The following is a 17779-nucleotide window of genomic DNA, read 5'->3' as shown; positions in this document are numbered from 1 at the left end:
AAAAGTCTTCACTTCTACATCTACCTCTAAATTCTAGAGTCTTTCTGCTCAATGTTGTATTAGAGAAGGGGAAAAACGATGAAGAAAGAGATATTGATCCTACCACATTATATTTTTTAATTGTTACTTTCCATTGTGAGAGTAAATATATGTTCATAGCCTGTTAAGCTTCTGTCATTATTTTTGTTTAATTGTTACTTTTTTTTTATCTTCTTGCCACTTTTATCTTCTTGGACAAGAGGGGTTGCTCTGATGGTAAGCAACCTCCACTTCCAACCAAGAGGTTGTGAGTTCGAGTCACCCCAAGAGCAAGGTGGGGAGTTCTTGGAGGGAAGGATGCCGAGGGTCTATTGGAAACAGCCTCTCTACCTCATGGTAGGGGTAAGGTCTGCGTACACACTACCCTCCTCAGACCCCACTAGTGGGATTATACTGGGTTGTTGTTGTTATTGATTGAGGAAATATTTTTACACCTTTAATTTATAGAACCTAAACTTATTTTTAAATTTATTTATTTGAGTTTAACTTATGTACATTGATACTAAAAAGAAATTTGGATCACTCTATAGTACCTATTTATATAATGTTAGCTCTTTTTATTTTATTTTATTATGTTTTTGACCTTTTTGAATTTTCACAAAGTTTATAAATTATGTGCGATGGCGGTGTATAATTTTTTGTATCAACAAGCTAAGTGACTCCAACAACAAGCAACTTTTCATCGCAAACCTGGTATGATTTCATAAAAAATCGAGTAATAACATGTAATAACTCATAAACTTGTACAGCTAATGTAAAATTTCTTCAGTACTATATTGATGTACTATGTTAATAGAGCCGTCAAAATGGGCTTGGCCCGTGAGAGCTACGATTTTTTGAGCCAATTTCAAACTGAGGCTTATAAGCTCGGTCCAAGTCAGCCCGTTAGCCCTTGAGGCTTGACCGAGGTTGGACCGGCCCGTGGGCCAAAAATTAATTAATTATTAAATATTAAATATTTTTAAAAATAAAAACTACAAAAACTATTAAGGGGTCGTTTGGTAGGAGGTGATAGAAGAATTAATGCAAGCATTAGCTCTATGCATTACTAATACCTTATTTAATACATTTTTTCAACCTGTGTATAACTAATACTATTAGTTATACATCATACTTGGTATTATCCTATGTATAAGTAATGCATAGAAAACCATGGCATTAGTAATACCAAGGCTATTAATGCATGCATTAGTATGGTTAAAGACAAAATTATCCTTAAAAATTCCTTAAAGCTTGAGAATATGGAGGACATTTTTGTAAACAGCTATTTTTCTTAAAAATTATGCAATGCATTATAATTTTAATACACCACACCAAACAGTAGATAAGAAATAATATTTGCATAACTAATGCTTGCATTACGAACCCATGCATTACTAATCCATGCATTACTAATACACCTTATTCCGCACTATTCTTATACACCCTACCAAATGACCCCTAACTATAATCCCCATTCCCCAACCCTAGATTGCTCATTTACCCTTTCATATCAACTAGAATTTAGATTTTTGATATGCATGTAATATGACAAAATTAGTTTTTCTTTTGCTTAATTAATAACAAACTCGAAAAGTTTTAGGGGGCCAATAATAATCTTTTTTCAAAAGAAAATATTATTTTAAGTGACCAATGATCAATTTAGATTACTTTAATATATTATTAATATTTAAACTGCTCTTCAGTATAGAAAAAGATCAATTTTAAATACACAAAAAAAAAAGATTGACCACTAGCAAATTTCAGGAATTTTAAAATTTTTATGGATTATAATGATGAAATCAGCAAATGATGTTAATCCTAAATTAAAAAATCTCAGCATATAAACTTATTGAAGCAATCCCTAAATATGAGAAAAATGAAAGAAAAATATTAAGAAAATATTCATGTAACTTTAAAAAAGAAGAGTTAGAGATATAGAGAATTTGCATTTCAATTACGAGATTCCTCGTCAAATATCAAGCTTTTTGTACGCTCTAAGCAAAAAGAAGTTGTTTACATGATTTATCGACTATGTCACAAAAAAATATTTAAGGATCTAAAGAAATTCTTTTTTCTAAAAAAAAAAATTGAAAGGTCGGCCTGCCCTAGCCCGCGACCCTCTTAGGGCTGGGTTAGGCTAACCATTTTAAGGCTCATTCATATTGCGGCCCGGTCCGACCTAGCCCACCAAATTTAAAAGCCCATGAGGCTTGGGTTGGACTGGGCTGGGCTGGCCCGTTTTGACAGCTCTATCTGTACATATATAACTTAGTTGGCGTTTGGACATAAGAATTGTAAAAGTGATTTTTTTTTAAACTGAAAATGGTATTTGAAAATTAGAGTTGTGTTTGGACATAAATATAATTTTGGGATGTTTTTTATTTTTTGTGAGTGATATGAGTGAAAATTTTGAAAAATAACTTTTTGGAGTTTTTCAAATTTTCGAAAAATTTCAAAATTCATCTTCAAGTGAAAATTGAAAATTTTATGGCCAAACACTAATTTCGAAAAAAACGTGAAAAATTTTCGAAAAAAATGAGAAAAATTTCATGGCCAAACGGGCTCTTAAAATTCTCGAGAAATGGAGGGGTTATCCGGCATACTCTAATTCTCCGTCCTTTCCCTTTAGGTGGCTATTACTCCATCTGTCTCAAATTATCTATCGTGTTTCTCTTTTACACGCTCCTTAATAAATATTAATTAGAAAAGGGATTAAACGGGCTGGGCTGGCCCGTTTTGACAGCTCTATCTGTACATATATAACTTAGTTGGCGTTTGGACATAAGAATTGTAAAAATATATTTTTTTTTCAACTGAAAATGGTATTTGAAAATTAGAGTTGCGTTTGGACATATATATAATTTTGGGTTTTTTTTTTAATTTTTTGTGAGTGATAAGAGTAAAATTTTTGAAAAATAACATTTTGGAACTTTTCAAATTTTTGAAAAATTTCAAAATTCATCTTCAAGTGAAAATTAGAAATTTTATGGCCAAACACTGATTTCGAAAAAAACGTGAAAAATTTTCGAAAAAAATGAGAAAAATTTCATGGCTAAACGGGCTCTTAAAATTTTCGAGAAATGGAGGGGTTATCCGGCATACTCTAATTCTCCCTCCTTTCCCTTTGGGTGGTTATTACTCCATCTGTCTCAAATTATCTATCGTGTTTCTCTTTTACACGCCCCTTAATAAATATTAATTAGGAAAGGGATTAAACTATTTTACCCTTATTTATGTCTTAAGATAAAATCTCTCTTCATTTAATATTTATTCTATTTATGTGTTGTCTCCATTTTCAAGAACAATTATTAATAAGAGTAAAAAAGAAAAAAAAAATTAATTTTGTCTTGAACTTCTAAAATGACAAATAATTTGAGACAATTATTTTTAGTAACCACGAATAATATGAGACGGATGGAGTAATTGATAACCTCATGTGTCTTTTTTCTTACATATATGAAAAAGGAAAGTTCTAGTTGTTATAACACAATATGTTCTAATTCTACAAATAGAAAAACACTACGCTATTTGTAAAGGTCACCATAATTACTGGGTTTAATAGCTTTAATTTAGTCCAATTTATGTACCAAACATCTATTCTGTCCCAAACTAATGTTTGTGTGTATGTGTATTTTTACCATTTAAGGTGAAAAAGATTACTAGAGATTTGTTAGACTCCGACAGAGCATGGGGTTTAACGTGAACAAAAAGCATTTACTCATGTAGATATCATGGTATTAGCTTTTGAGAGGCTCTCAACCGTTCAATACATTATACATGAAAATGATGTTCTATACATTGATCATGCAACATTAATTTGTTTTCGTGGAAATGAAGTTTAAACTTAAAAGATTCACAACAATGAATATACTATATATGACGTTAAGACAATTTGCCATTTAATGAATGAGAAGAAAGTATTAGAAGTACTGCATTTAAGTGTAAAATGTTGTGACAAGTTCAATGTAACTGGATTGCACACCCCCTTTGCTAAAATTTCGACATGTAGTTCGTTTTGACTGCGCAAATGTTTTTTTATAGGTCAATGACTACAATTTAAACTTATTCGCAAAAACTATTTCATGAAACTCGATGTTTATACTAAATCAAATAATTCAACTTTAAGATTCAAATCAGATTGAAAATTTATTACGATAAATTTTGATATGAATATTTGACGCGAATAAATTTTTATCATATCAACGACGAGAGGCGAGGCCGGTTGGAGTGTAGTGGGAGTGGGGTGTCCTTATAAAAACACAAGTGGAGTGACGAGAGAAAAACAGCAACATCGTCAGTAAACTGTGGTTCTGTGTTTTTGGTTCTTACTCCTTTGTCCTCGTTCACCATTTCCTTTTTCCTTCGTTCCAGGCTCACCATTTATTTAGACATAAAGAAAAACTTTTTAAATACACGTACAGTTGTTATTATTCTTATGAAAACACTCACTTTGAGGAGGAGGTGACTAGTGAAAATGACCTAGATAAAGTGGCTTGTCTTTTGCGATGGATCTAAAATTTTATCTGCTGTATGTTTAACTTCTTATGAGAGTTTTGTAACATTTTCGTAGACAATCGAAATTGAGAGTGACCTACATACCCATGGCTTGTCTTTCGCAACTGTAGTAGAAATTATCTACTATACCTTTATAACTTCTTAAAAGAATTTCAACATTTTTGTAATAAAACCTGAATTGCATAATTTCATTTATTGTTCTTTAATCACGAGACTTTGGCTTTAAATATGATTCTCCGTGGCATTTGGATAGTATTTTTGTCGAAAAATTAGCCTAGAGATCTTTAAGTACAAAGGGTACAAGCTAAGCCATTTGCTTTAGTAAATACCGTTTGTCTTCACTAATTTAGACAACCCTTTTAATTAAATGTTGTCCCACTTGTCTCTTCGATTTGATTATAAGCTTTTCTGCATATAGTAATTTTTCATCAGTGGAGAAAAGATGCTTGAGAGGGAGAGAGTGACGTTCGTGTAAATTAAGCCAACACGGTCATATTATAATAGTGATGCTTTATCCTATATTCTAATCCACCAAGAAGAAACAAAAAGAACATACACTAGTTTTTATATTCTACGTGGATCTTATTAATATAATATAATATGAACTGCTTTTTCTGTTTAAAAGGGAAAAAGCTAATTAAAAGTGACCACTGTCCAAAAGAAAGCAAACCAATCTTCACAAATCCCTACTATCTGGCCGTAAGCTCTCTAACTTGCCAAGTTGGAAGGAACATGTCAAAGAAGAAATGGCTCTTTAAAATACTTTTCTGCGCAGGATATTAAGAGTTGTTTGAAAGATTTCGCAAACATAGTTCGGAATATTTATTTCTTTTAAGGTTTTGAAAACTTTATTTTCTTGAGCTCTTTTTGCAAACAAAATTAGAGTTATATGTTTTTGTAAATTATAGACAAATTTGTAATGTTCCGCTAAACGAAAGAAATATAGTCATCATCTTGAAGCAAATTGTTATCTATTTTCTTGTAATTAAGTAGTCAAAGTCCAACTAGAGGTCTCCCTCCTCATGCAACAACCGATCACCCGTCACTTTTTAAACAACTCGCGTGCAAGGAGTCATGGACAAACCTTGATAATCGGATATCAATTAATGAGATTTAAAAACTGAATAATCCAAGATGTGTTATTAAACAAGAAAATGAACTTCTGCATTTTATTTAAGCAATATTTCAAGATTGGTTCAAAGGTTGTTTGAGAGACCTATGTTTTATACCAACACATTCAGCACCTTGTTGAACGCACTGAATTCTGCTGCCTGTTGCACCTAGCTCATAACAATCCATTATTTAGCACTTCCAATAAATACTAAAAAAACCAATATTCATTTTTAGCACTTCAAAGAAATACTAACATGTCATCCAAATCCATCCACAATGTTTGTGACATGTTTTATTCAAAGCAGCTATAACTGCTAAAACTACTAAACACGCCTCCAATGTCTATTGGATACTGCCGACAAAGTTTGTAAAAGATATTATTGGAAGCAGCTCTAACTGCTTACTTATTTTCCCCTTTTATTCGTAAATAAAAAGGGTAGAAGCACAGCTGTGTCTTCCTCTTCTCAAGAAGTTATGGTATCAGCTGACCATTTACCGCTGATCACATACGTCTATGATACCAAGTCCTACAGCTTTAAATAGTTCTTACCATCATCACAGAATAAAAGTCTATCGAATAAAAGTTTATCTTCCGACCATATTTATTTTACTAAATCATTATATTGAATTAAACCCGACCAGAAGACCAACCACCCGCAGCAGTGACATGGAAGCTCATATTAACTGACACGGCCCCAAACTGCTCTTCCACGACCGCGACCACCTCGTGTAGTGCCATGTCCTCTGCCACGATATGAGCCTTGAGATGCCCCAGCCCAGCGTGGTCCCTGTCCATGACCTCGTTGAGGTTTTGGGATCTCTCCAAATGTCTGGAACACATCAACAAGTTTCTTAATGGAATGAAAAATGATAAGCATTTATAATCACGCGGGCCAAAGAATGAGGCCATTACCTCAGCATCTTTTTTCCTTTGTTCAGAGAGCTTCACTTTCCCAGAATCATGATCAAGTGCATCACAAGAAAGAGAATCAAAAAAGTCATCCTTACAGTAAACGGGCTGCAGAACAAATAGGAAGTTAATAAATAACCAGACATAAAGGCCACGTGCACAGAGCATGCATGGATAAGAAACCTTAGACAGCTTATAAATCAACTTAGTGTGAATTTCCACCAGCTTACCTTGCTATCGTCTCTTACATGTACTTCTCTGGCTTCACCCTTAACACCATCCATCTCTTTGTCATCCTCATTTCCGTCATCTGATTCAGCTTTGTTATTTTTGCCAAGTAAGTCCCACACCTCTTCCTTATTGAACTTTTCATTCATCGCCTCAAAATCAAAATCCTCCTTAAATCTTGTTTTGAAACGGGAATTCTGAATTTGAAAAACAAAAGTTATACTGGGTAAAGATGTGAGACTATATTGTTAACAAACCAACAAGAAAATAATCAAAGGAAGAGAGCAATACTAAGCGCTCACGTTTCCCTATTTGCAAAAGATTTGAAAGAAAGAAGGAATCTCCACTAAGGAGAGGGATGGGGCTGAACTGTAGGCTGTAAGAAGAAACAGGATATGTATCCAAATAAGCTATGTGTTGTTTATAAGGAAAGCAAATAGATTTGAAAAGGAGCGAGCAAACAAGTGTTTCACAATAACAATATATGGAAGAAGGGAAATCATAAAACTTGCCACAATTAATTATCATATGTGACAAGAATCTATAGTGATACTTTGAACGTAACCATGGTAGGAAATAGAAAATGTACATGTGACACGAATGAAAATTTGGACTAAGAGAAGTGGATAAAACAGGCAGGTACATCAAAATAAGGAAATTTGACATAACAGAATTGCATAAGGCTTAAGTTGTTCCATGCAGTAAAACTTGAAAATGAAGTCCAGAAAGTATTGCTACCAGGACTCCTCAAGGATAGCATGTCTACTCAATAGTTTTCTTTAATAAAAGGTCTAGTCAAGAATACTCAATGAGATGAATTCCTCAAACAATGGTCACCTTAGCTCCACGTCCCCGAAAATGACTTCCCGCATCGCCATGATTGCGCAAAGGAACACCATTTAGGTGGAACTGTAGAAAGGGGAAAAAGGAGGACGTCATATGCATAATAAGAAGAAGACAAGTAGACAACTCTGAAATTTTAAAAAGAGAACAGAAATAGGCCACACAAGAGAATACAAGTAGAGAACTTTGACCATCAAAAAGGAAAAACCTAAAAGAAAGAGGCATTTTATCTGAAGAAATAGGATAAGATAACAAACAAGGAGAAGAAAGAAACATATCCAACTGGACTAACCCTCTTCCTCTACTCTGATGAGGAAGTAAAGCAGCCCCAACAAGTTGGGAGGGGAAAAAGTAATAAATCACTTATGTTACTTACTTACTTTACAATTAAGAGTAAGTCATCAGATGGTTCACTACTAGTTAGCCAAAATGCATGTAAAGTATGGAATTAATGAAAAAACAGACATGTTCTAAACCTAATAAACTTTACCTCATTTCCTCTTCCAACCGCCTGGTTTCTTGAGCTTTGATGTATGGATAAAGCAACTCCATTTGCCTGAAACGAATTACAAGAACGAGCAGAAGTCACTTCAGACTATAGAAAAACTTGAACTCTCTTTTTGGCTTGGCACCAAGGATAGTGAGACAGAAATGGAGTTTGTCTACCATCCGCAGGTTGGCGTCTCTATTAAAAACAGGTCAAAACACCAGTTTAAACTAGCAATTCAAAGAAGTCAAACAAGTTTGTTAAGTTACCGCATATCCCCTTCCTCGTGCACGGCCTCTATAACTATGATTAGTGGATGCAGGGTCTCGATGCGCCTGAATGCATAAAAACGCCCCATAAGACACATATCACTAATAGAGATATGTGATATGTGCTAAATGAAAATGGAAACAAAAGAGAGAATTACCTGATCTCTTCCCGGAGCAAACTGACCTTTATAATGATGAGATGAAGTAGATCCATGCAACTAGAAGGAGAAGGGAGAAAAAGGAAAGAAAATAAAGAGGGTGTTGTCAAGCACCGAAAAAACAACAACAACAACAACATACCCAGTATTATCCCACACTGTGGGGTCTGGGGAGGGTAGTGCGTACGCAGACCTTACCCCTACCTTGTGAGGATAGAGAGGCGGTTTCCAAGCACCGAAAAAAGTAGAAGAATAGTGACTAGTGTTATTTCGAGACAATGTGATCGAAGCAATTAGAAGAGGGAAAGAGGGCGAAGAAAGAGAAAAGGGGGAGTTTTCAAACGCAGAAACAAATAATAGAATCTCCATGAAAGGAGTCAGCTTATGGCTTATTATATGCACTACCCTAAGGGTCTAACTTTTTTGAAGTGTTAAAGTACGAAGCAAGTCAAGGCGGAAGATGCCTACATGTTGAGTTTCATAGCATCGAAGAACAATTGGTTATTATTTGCTGCTTTCATTTTTTTTTAACCTTATGTAGTTTACCAGTAACTGCAAGCAACAACAATTAACTTGGTTGTTTTCTGATCAGCAATAGTTATGATTTAACTGATTATTGACAAGGAACAAAATATGGTTTACACATGAAACATAATAGGGAAAAAGATGATATCAGCTCATCTGTCTACTATAAGTGGCCACATCATATCATATGAGGAAGAACAAACCAGGAACTGAAGGAACAACGAGTGGACATACAGTTTTAGTTGTGGATTTCGGCAATGACCCCATGGTTTTTTCTGTGCTATCTGATGGCAGAGGTTCCACCACTGATGCTTGAGCAGTCTTTGCATCGATATGTGTGGTCTGCAGTGACTGAGACGAAGAGGACTGTTTCAGTCCTGACTGTTCCTCAATTGTCATGGGAGATAGTTTTGACTGCTTGCTGAAAGATACACCAGTTGTCTCTACACTAGATGTTACAGTCTGAGAGATTGTCAGATCAACTGAACTTGGTTCATTAGTTACTGGAGGCGGAGTAGCATTAAGTACTTCTGGCAAAGGAGATGCCATTTTTGGGCCAGGATGCGCTGCTACACTTGAAAGAGCACTAGATCCATTATTTGGCATTGGAATAGATGACAAATGAGACACCAGTTTAGCAAACTGCCCGGGATTGGATTGAACAGAAGGTGTTGGCAGCAAGGGAGGCAGTGTATTTGGGGAGCTGGTAGTACCAGTCAGCAGCAAGGGATGATGGTGTCCAGAAAAGCTGGATACTCCAGCTGCAGATGTGTTGGATCCTCCAGCTGCAGATGCATTTACATTTTGGTACTGCACTTGCTGCTGAACCAGGGGGAGTGATGCCACCAAACTCTGTGGCGGCGGGGGAAAACGGTGCTGTTGAAAATGAGAAACTCCTCCTGAGGACCCAATTAATGTTGGCCAATAATTAGGCACAGCAGGCCGACTGATATTTACAGGTGGAGGAGGGAGCGATGAGCCCGGAAGGCTAGAACCTGATGTCAATGGGTCATGGGCCTGATTCAACTGGAAAGGTGTAACAGGGAGAATGGGTTGTGCACTGGTACTAACATTTGCTACTGTTGCAGCACCAGGAGATGTCGAGGCCATAGCTGTAGGTATGGGTTGAGGAAAATGAGACTGCAGAAAAATCACATGGACAAGGTTAGACAAGTCTCCATGATGTAATCAGAACAACTAATCCGTATAGAGATGAATATACCCGTATAATCGCCGGATCGTCGGGAACAGCTGATGTACTTTGAGGTGGTGGAGAAGATATAACCTGCAGATCCTGGGAAACTCAAGACAAAAGGAAAAGAGAGATTCAGAATGAGATCTTGTTTTCAGAAGAAAGAAATCTTTATAATAAAAATAAATATGTCTATTGTTAATTCAATTGAACTTTCATCAATGAAACCTTCCAGCTCTTCCAGAGAATTCAAATTTCATTTCAGCCAACTGAAACGAGAAGTCACTTTTCTCCTCCTTGAGACTTCTTCCCTACTCCGAACCATAAGTTTCACATAAACATTGCAAATAATATCTTTTCTATCACGTCTTCCTCTTACAAAACCAAATTGTGGGTAGATTAAAAAACGATATATACAGGATGTATGTTCACCAACACGGATGACAAACCCGAATATCACCCACATGATGCCTACCTTTCAATACCACTTTCAGCACCCACCTGATGTAACAATCAGGAAGATCTCTTTCTTTCTTACCATTGGAGCCCTGAATGGAAACATATGTTACCATGCAGCTAAGATGAAAGAAGGAAAGAAGAGAAAGCTGAGCACTTGCCCTCCCCTTTTTCCAATTCAGGCATATAATCCTTGCTACAGAATGGGCTAATTAAGAGGAATCTTTCATGAACCACACTGCTCTTATGGGTCTCCGAGATCTATATTAAAAAGAATACATTTAAGTTGTTAAGTATATGTTGTATGTACGAGGATTAGATCGTAACATATTCAGCAATACTGGATTCTCATCAACTTAGCTAGCTATTCTTGACATAGGCTGACCGACTGCTGAACTCCTCAACATAGTCTATATAAGGGCTTAGGACCAATGTTGGAGTTCCAAGCTGGCAATTCGTAGAAGCATATGACAACAACAGAGCGATCAATATCAGTCCCTGACATTTTGAGCTTCCCATCCAAAAAAAGAGAAAACACTTCATAGAACTATCACCTTCTAATACCTACTCTCCTAACCATAATGGCATAATCTTTTACTTCTTTCTGGTTAACCACCTCTAAAATCCTTTTTTCCAGTGCTAGTTAGTTTGATCTGTAGGTCCTCGTGTGTTTCTTATGCTGGAAAACTCATTCTTATCATAATGTTATGCTTTTGTCTAGCAGTACTCCTTAGTATCTCATAATAGCCTCCTAAACAACCTACCTTTTAAGATGTAGCTGAAGTATAAGTTTTATTGAGAAATGAGAACTTACAGGTAACATCCTAAAAAGCTGTTCACTGGAGAGCATACATAAAGCTAATGACACAAAACATTACACAGTTCCGAACCCAAAATAAATAAAATTGATTGTCATATAGCTTAACTTTCTACGTGATGATTTTCAAATCAAACTCATAAAGTTCTCAAAAGGATAGCATATACCACAAGTTCATCAGTACCCTCTACCCTGCCCTACCCCTGGTTATAAAGGTCTCACGCCTCTCAAAAGAGTTGCATTTGAGGAAGTGACAAGGGAAATCAGTAGGCTTAGTTTTGATAGTGAAAAAGTATCAGAAGCAGTCAAATCGTTAACTATGAACATGATATTTGGAAAAGCGCCAGTAAAAACTGGTAACTGGAACGAGAATGTAAAACTGCATAAGAAAATAACAAAGGGACGTAAGGATCTGTCATGCAAAGTTTCTCTTGAATACCTTTAACTATTGCACAACTAAATTAACAATTTCGAAGATAGCACAAGATCTTCCAATAAAAGCTAGTGTTTTTATCTCAACAGCAGCTGGTACTACTACTGCATATAGTGACCACACTTTGTAATCTAGAATAACTCAGATTAAAAAAAGAAAAAAGAAGTTAGATGAAAACTAGTGGTTTTGGCTTAATACAAGCTGGTGGTATTCTTGCATGTATTTCTAATCAGTGGTCTCTTGACAAGCTCAAAGGTACAACAAGAGAGACAACCTGATAATTGTCCTCAACCATGCATGCAGGAAGTGGCACTTGAAGAAAACAGGATAGAGATATGAACATACAAAACAGCAGTTTCAAGTGCTTGACAAGACCCTCTTTATTCTCCACATTCGAAAACCAAATTTGTACTAAATTTTTTTGTATAGCTAACACCATCCTGGTGTATATCTCTAAAACTATTTGACTTATCTGGGAAAAAGAATTTAAGCATAGGGTGAAGGAATGTTAGCCAAGCAAACTGAAAGTAAGAGGTTCAAATCACCAGGATCATAAGATTACCAAATTCGTCTAAACCTTTACCTTATATATATATATATATATACACACTTTGAGGGCGTAAAGCAAAATGGTTTTCTTGGCTAATCACCCAATAAACTTTCAAAATTAATAAAACCAGTAAAAACCAAAGTGAATATTGAAAGCAGCTCTCTCACAGAGCAAAAAGCTAACAATGTCTTACACCTCAAAGCAAGTTTTATTCATAGAATGATCAATGGCTGATGAAGACGCGGAATAGAAAGCACAAGGTACAAAACAAGTGAGCCAATCTGAACCATCAGAACAGCTTCACAACATCCTAAATTGTTTGAAGACTATCCATTCACCTCAAAAACCCTAGTCGACAAGTAAGAAAGGTAAGATGTAAGTACAGCTCACCTTTATATCACTACCTCGGAAGAATATGAACTCATAGATTTTGTCACTCGGAAAGACCTGAGGTCCATCCGTTCTTCGTCCTTCTGTCCCAAAAGATTTCACTGCAGCCAGATATAGATTATTTAAGCGTCAAAAGTGTACATGATATGAAGCAAAAAGTTTGACATGAGAACAATGTTCTATGCCTCCAGAACCAATCCATACTGATACATAAAGCTGGCCAAACAACTGAATTGCTATCAATAGGAATAACACTAGATACATCTAAAATATCACAATAAAAGATTGGCAAGAAACAAAATACAGGAACTACAAAATCATCATATTGCTTGACAAAATGTGAGATCAGTAAGTAAAAGATTCGCTTTTTTTTTGGTTGCCTGTGTAAACAATTTGTAATTTCTTTTACACAAAGAGAGAGCTTTATTTCCAAATAGTAGTTCTAGAAGTTATCATTCATTTCTAACCATACTCTATTTTGAATTCGTCGACATGCCTTTAAAGCAACTGGAAGCTTCATTAACTGAATCCAAATATTCTTCCTTTTACGCACTTACTAAGGAGATTGACAGAGATACAAATATCCAGAAGGGCCCACTTTCCAATTTACATGTATGGAGTGCACCTCAAATTAGATATTGATTCAATGACAGACCAATCAGTCACCAGGAATCAAAATCTTGCATTACGCCTAATATTTTGAAAATATGACTATTTTTTATTACAGCATTTACCTACCACGCAAATCATTTTGGTTAGGCATGCATGTTTGTACATATTCGCCTATGCATGCATGAATTATGCAGAATTTAGGGTGTAAAGATGCTCAGATGGCTACAGAAGTTCCTTAAGCCTTTCCATATTTTTTTGTTATAACAGCAGTGTTGGGGTCGACTTGAGAGCACCTTGACTATTCCACCAAGTCCCTACTACCTTCCATCAGTACACGTACCGAAACAAGACTTATGCATGTGTGAAACCACCTAGTATTTTTTGTCTCTACTGAGATTTGAAACTCGGTTTCCACGGTTTTCATCCATGTTGCTGACCACTAGACCACACTATTGTTATCCTTAAGATCTTCCATTTAATCTGCATGACCAAACCACCACCCTTTTATGGTTGAATCTTGAAAAAAATAATTTCTTGGAAGTTTGGAACTTCAGTGGTGAATTTCATGAAGTAATTCACCTAATATGAGGCTACACTAACACGTTCAGTACCCAAGACGTAGATGGCCTAGTTTTACATCATGGGGAGGTTTGTCCCATAAAATGCTTCATATGATTATAAGCAGCATTAGAGCATCATATGCAATTTCATTCACTTCTTTTTTCTGCCCTATGTTACAACAAGTTCTTTAGATGCAAACATTTATGACTATATTAATGTCTTTGCCAATTTCAACAAAAAACATTATATCATAGAACCTTTCTCCAAACAAAAATCAGCTAATAAGACTTCCTAGATTTTCCAAATGATCAGGAGAAAATGCATAGTTAGTTTCTAAATATGGACTTAGATAACTATAAATACTCAGTTAACCATGAATCACGATATACATATTGAAAAATATATAGAAGTAACCAAAAATTCAACTTTTTTTATGACCGAGAAGTCTGTCTTGGGCCAACCCTAGGGACCAACTGCAACCTTTGAAACCGGGGATAATGGGCCCACCCTTCTATTGTTCTCCATTTAAATACCAGGTTTAGTGTAACCAAAAATCCAACTTGTCTAGCACTTTACATTAAGCTGAGCTTATTTAGGAACAGAACTCTAGTAAATGTTATTCCCTCCATCCCAGAATGAATGGTGTTATTCAAAGTATTGAGGAACTATAAAAGGATCTAATAATCAAATATACAAGTAAATTATGTACATTGATTCATTCATTATTTGAGAATGGAAGTTCCAAGTTTAGATCTAAGTAATGAATACTTTAAACCATGCTCTTAAATAATTGGAAATATTTGGAGAGAAAAAAATGAGTCTAGAAGAATAAATGAGTCTGAAACAAGTCTTGGTAAAAGCAAGAATTGTTTGACTCTTCAAAACAGTTATTCAAAATGGAATCGAAGTAATAAAATAGATTTGTCAAAGCAAGTAGATACACACACACACACACACACACACACACACACACACACACACACACATATATATATATATATATATATATATATATATATATATATATATATATATATATATATATTGTAAAGATATATATATATATAGAAAGAAAGAAGCATTCACCAAGCCGGTCTAGAATGGTGTGCAAAATTCTGGTCTAATATATCTTCAAACAAAGTTAACAATTTCCAGTTTACCAACTGTGTAATAATTATAGATGCTTTATTTCAAAATAATTATAGATGTCACTTTCTTTCAAGTCAAACATGATCTTCTTATCTACGTGACAACCTCCACCTCCAAATTCACAAATCACAGACAAAACAAGGATGTGGGCTGCAATGGAAGAAGAAGACGGAAGAAAAATTAGCAACATGACGAATCTTTCTCGAAAAGGAGATGCAGGTTGTAGACTCTATGATCCCTATTACATGTATGCATCTCAAAGTTACCCCTCGTATTGAATATCGCAGCATTTGGTATAATTGAATATCCTACTAAGATTTTTGCTTCCTCATTTGGTGAATTCCCACAGTGTCATTAAACTTCTGAAGATTCTTAATTAGTTTAAAGTGGCAGCTCTATCATGTTGCTTGGTGCTGTTAGGTTTTACACATGCCCTAACAAAGTTGTGAGAAAGAATAGTTTTATGGAACTTTCCACGACTCATTCTCTATCTCTTTGCACTCCCTTGAATCTCTTCTTTTTTGCAAAGTACTATACATGGATATGCCCCAACAAAGTAGTTGCTATCCATAGAAACCTTTTCCCTCCTATTCTCTCTCCCCTTGATTAAATGCTATCTGCTTTCCATTTTCTACTTCATACAATTTTCCTATCTTTTCCCTCCCTAACACAAGATGACTTACATCCCCAATCTTGAAAACCATGTGATTGATTTTCTTTTGAAACAGTCCATGTGATTGATTTTCGTTTGGACAGTCCATGTGATTGAATATTTACTCATATAATTTCAAAAGTTCTAATCTTTATTTTTCTTTTCTTGGAAAATTTACATCTTTTTTCCTTCTTTGGATATCCTCCGGAACAGAACTTCAATTATAACAGAAACAAATATGATAACTGATAACAACAGTAATACTAGCTATAAGAAAAAGATTCAATTTATTAATGCTGATCACCAGAACTCACATAACACACATGCACACTAAAATCACAACAGAATTCCAAATTAACAAGAGAACGATTCTTTCTCTCTAGTTTTAAAATCGAGACAAGAAAACCACAAAACCGCTAAGAATTGACATAGATAACAAACGCAACGTTGAAAAAAGACACAGATACAACAACAACAACAACAACAAAAAGAACAAAAAGCAGTATCAGAGTAAGAGAAGGAGAGCAAAAAAAAAGTATACCGTTACGAAGACCAATGGTGGAATCGTGAGAGTCGAGATGGAAAAGAAAGCCTTCATAACGAATATCGGATTTTGAAACCAAACAAATGAGACTCCCAATGTAGGAGTCGGCCGTCTTGGTCGCGGTCACTGTCGCCGCTGCCATTGTTGTTTGAGTTCTGTGAAACCCTAAGGGATAGTTAGCGAAGAATTTATAGCGGAGAAAAGGAGAAGAGATTACGAGAATCAGAAGAAGAAGAATCCAGATGAAACCGCTTCCCGTTTTTTGTTTTAGGTGTCACTTGTCAACAGCGAGGAACGAAGCTGTTTCTGCCTTCTGCCTAGTGAATGAATGTATGCACTGAACTGTTTTTCCCTCTCCATTTAATAGTCCTCTTTTTTTTTCTTTTGCTTTAATCCTTTTTTCTGTATTCTAGTGCACAAAATGGGTCCATTCCCACGTAGGAATTGGATATACTTTTTTTTTCTTTTCTTTTTTTTTTCTTTTTTTTAAGGACCTTGGCTATTAATCTATTATTATGAGATGGGACACTAACCATATTGGCAAGCTGTAAAAATCAGTTTATTTTGATAAATATTTTTTCTCAGTAGTATTTTTGGGGAGAAATAGTTTATTTTTGACTAATTAATTTAAAAAGTATTTTTGAGCAGTAATTAGTGGCTGGCCAAACTTTTAAAAACTGTTTCTAAGTGTATTTTTCTCAAAAGTGCTTTTCAAAAAAATAATTTTGGAGATAAGCTATTTTTTTTTTTGCTTCTCCAAAACTACTTTTGCGTCACCTCAAAATTTATTTATTTTTCTTCCAAAAGCTTGGCCAAACAGGCAGAAGCGGATTCAAGAATTAAATCCTGTGGCTTCAAATTTTAAGATTTTTAGCATTAAACCCATTATATTTTTAAAAGTTATGGGTTCATATCTACTATTTTTATAATTTTAATAAATTTTTACATATAAATTTTTACTCTACGTCAAAATTATGAGTTAAGTTGAACACGTCGATATAATACTACATCCTCCTCTCCAAACATGCTACTAATCTCTCTATTCCAATTCCTATTACTTGTAGGGGTACATTTTGTATTTATCGATTATTTTATGGCAAGTAGCGAAAAGCGAGATTGTATCGTTTTGCCAAAAGTACTTCTATATTAACATACTTTGCTGAGCAGGTTTTGACAAATGAGATTGAGTCAGATATTTATTCTAATATTTTGAATACATAATAGATTAAGAAATTTTTGAACCATGATCCATACTTTTTATTCATACTTTGCGTTCGAGCTCCAAAAAAATTTAAACAAAAAAGTCGATCTAATTTCGAAAGAATCCTTATATTGGTATGAATGAACATAATAT

At 35.0% G+C, this 17779-nt stretch overlaps 1 protein-coding gene across 2 annotated transcripts; it reads right to left on the bottom strand.

The window, feature by feature from the left end:
* Positions 1 to 5855: 5855 nt before the first annotated feature.
* On the bottom strand, positions 5856 to 16793 carry LOC107824532 (protein decapping 5). Of its 2 annotated transcripts, XM_016651324.2 has the most exons (11): positions 16423 to 16793; positions 12908 to 13008; positions 10292 to 10363; positions 9304 to 10209; positions 8545 to 8604; positions 8387 to 8452; positions 8121 to 8186; positions 7625 to 7696; positions 6790 to 6984; positions 6563 to 6667; positions 5856 to 6479 (listed from the first exon to the last, which is right to left on the bottom strand). In XM_016651324.2, the coding sequence occupies exons 1-11, from the start codon at positions 16565 to 16567 to the stop codon at positions 6330 to 6332; spliced, it is 1938 nt and encodes a 645-aa protein (XP_016506810.1). In that variant the 5' UTR covers positions 16568 to 16793; the 3' UTR covers positions 5856 to 6329. The 2 variants fall into 2 exon arrangements, with proteins under 2 accessions (XP_016506810.1, XP_016506811.1); XM_016651325.2 differs by lacking the exon at positions 8545 to 8604.
* Between the last annotated feature and the right edge of the window lie 986 nt (positions 16794 to 17779).

The sequence above is a fragment of the Nicotiana tabacum genome, chromosome 4 (assembly GCF_000715075.1).
Source record: "Nicotiana tabacum cultivar K326 chromosome 4, ASM71507v2, whole genome shotgun sequence".
Classification (NCBI taxonomy): Eukaryota; Viridiplantae; Streptophyta; class Magnoliopsida; order Solanales; family Solanaceae; genus Nicotiana; species Nicotiana tabacum.
This window is presented reverse-complemented; position numbering and strand designations above follow the sequence as displayed.

What these genes read in the sequence shown, in the direction of transcription:
- LOC107824532 (XM_016651324.2), bottom strand. Translation starts at nt 16,567, where the DNA reads ATGGCAGCGGCGACAGTGACCGCGACCAAGACGGCCGACTCCTACATT. An exon ending in CACCATTGGTCTTCGTAACG is followed by an intron (nt 13,009 to 16,422) that starts GTATACTTTTTT and finishes ATCTGGCTGCAG; the next exon opens with TGAAATCTTTTGGGACAGAA. An exon ending in AAAGGAAAAAAGATGCTGAG is followed by an intron (nt 6,480 to 6,562) that starts GTAATGGCCTCA and finishes GATGTGTTCCAG; the next exon opens with ACATTTGGAGAGATCCCAAA.